The sequence below is a fragment of the Cyprinodon variegatus genome, unplaced genomic scaffold (assembly GCF_000732505.1).
Source record: "Cyprinodon variegatus isolate N-32 unplaced genomic scaffold, C_variegatus-1.0 Scaffold1409, whole genome shotgun sequence".
Classification (NCBI taxonomy): Eukaryota; Metazoa; Chordata; class Actinopteri; order Cyprinodontiformes; family Cyprinodontidae; genus Cyprinodon; species Cyprinodon variegatus.
In genome coordinates, this window is record NW_015151862.1 from 85281 (window position 1) to 85998 (window position 718).

General features: G+C 40.4%; 1 protein-coding gene across 1 annotated transcript in view; it reads right to left on the reverse strand.

The window, feature by feature from the left end:
• Positions 1–718, reverse strand: part of snx19 (sorting nexin 19) — a gene marked incomplete at its 3' end in the record, with an annotated part of 59011 nt that overhangs the window by 49989 nt on the left and 8304 nt on the right. The window contains exon 5 of the mRNA XM_015402917.1: positions 380–578. Within this exon, the coding sequence (XP_015258403.1) occupies positions 380–578 (199 nt within the window). The remainder of the gene's footprint in view (positions 1–379; positions 579–718) is intronic.

Genomic DNA, 718 nt, shown 5'->3' on the forward strand with positions numbered 1-718 from the left:
GCTTGTGAGGACCAGCTGAATATCCTCACTTTGCAACAACTGGTCCTCAAAATGATGATGAAATTAGAAATATGGTCCTCACTCTGAGGGCTAGACAGGTACAATCTAGAAATAAGTAAAACAGTTCATAAAGTTAGTTTATTTACCCTCAATTTAAGGAGGTTAATAATGGAATGATTAATTTAATCTTAAAATAACATAATTAGATAATCTGCACCTGAAATAAGACAATGAAGTTGATTTTTCTATGCAAATTGTCTTGTTCCATTGGCAAAGTATCTCACTTACCTCCTCAATTCGAGAAAAACTCGAAAAAAATCACTTATTTAGACTCCAATTTTTGCAGCGCAGTTGGAAATTAAAAGACGGCCATCTTTACCTTTAATGAGTTTCCGCAGTTCTGCTTTTTCCTCCAGCCGGGTCTGGAGGTTGAGGAACTCGCTGTATCTCCTGTTGACCATGTGATACGCCACCGGCTGGAGCGGAGCTGGATGCTCTGAGCTCGGCAGTAGAGACTCTACCAGCTCTGAAGCTGACTGGATGCTCTCAGGGTTCTCACAGCCCACTGACGTCTCATACTGCAAACCAGAACAGCTTCATTTAGTTCACCTAACATGGTGGAGGCCTCTAGATAAAGGTTAGTACGTTCACCAAGCATCAAGTTTAGGGCTGCAACTAACGATTATTTTAAAAATCAATGAATCGGCCGATTATTTTT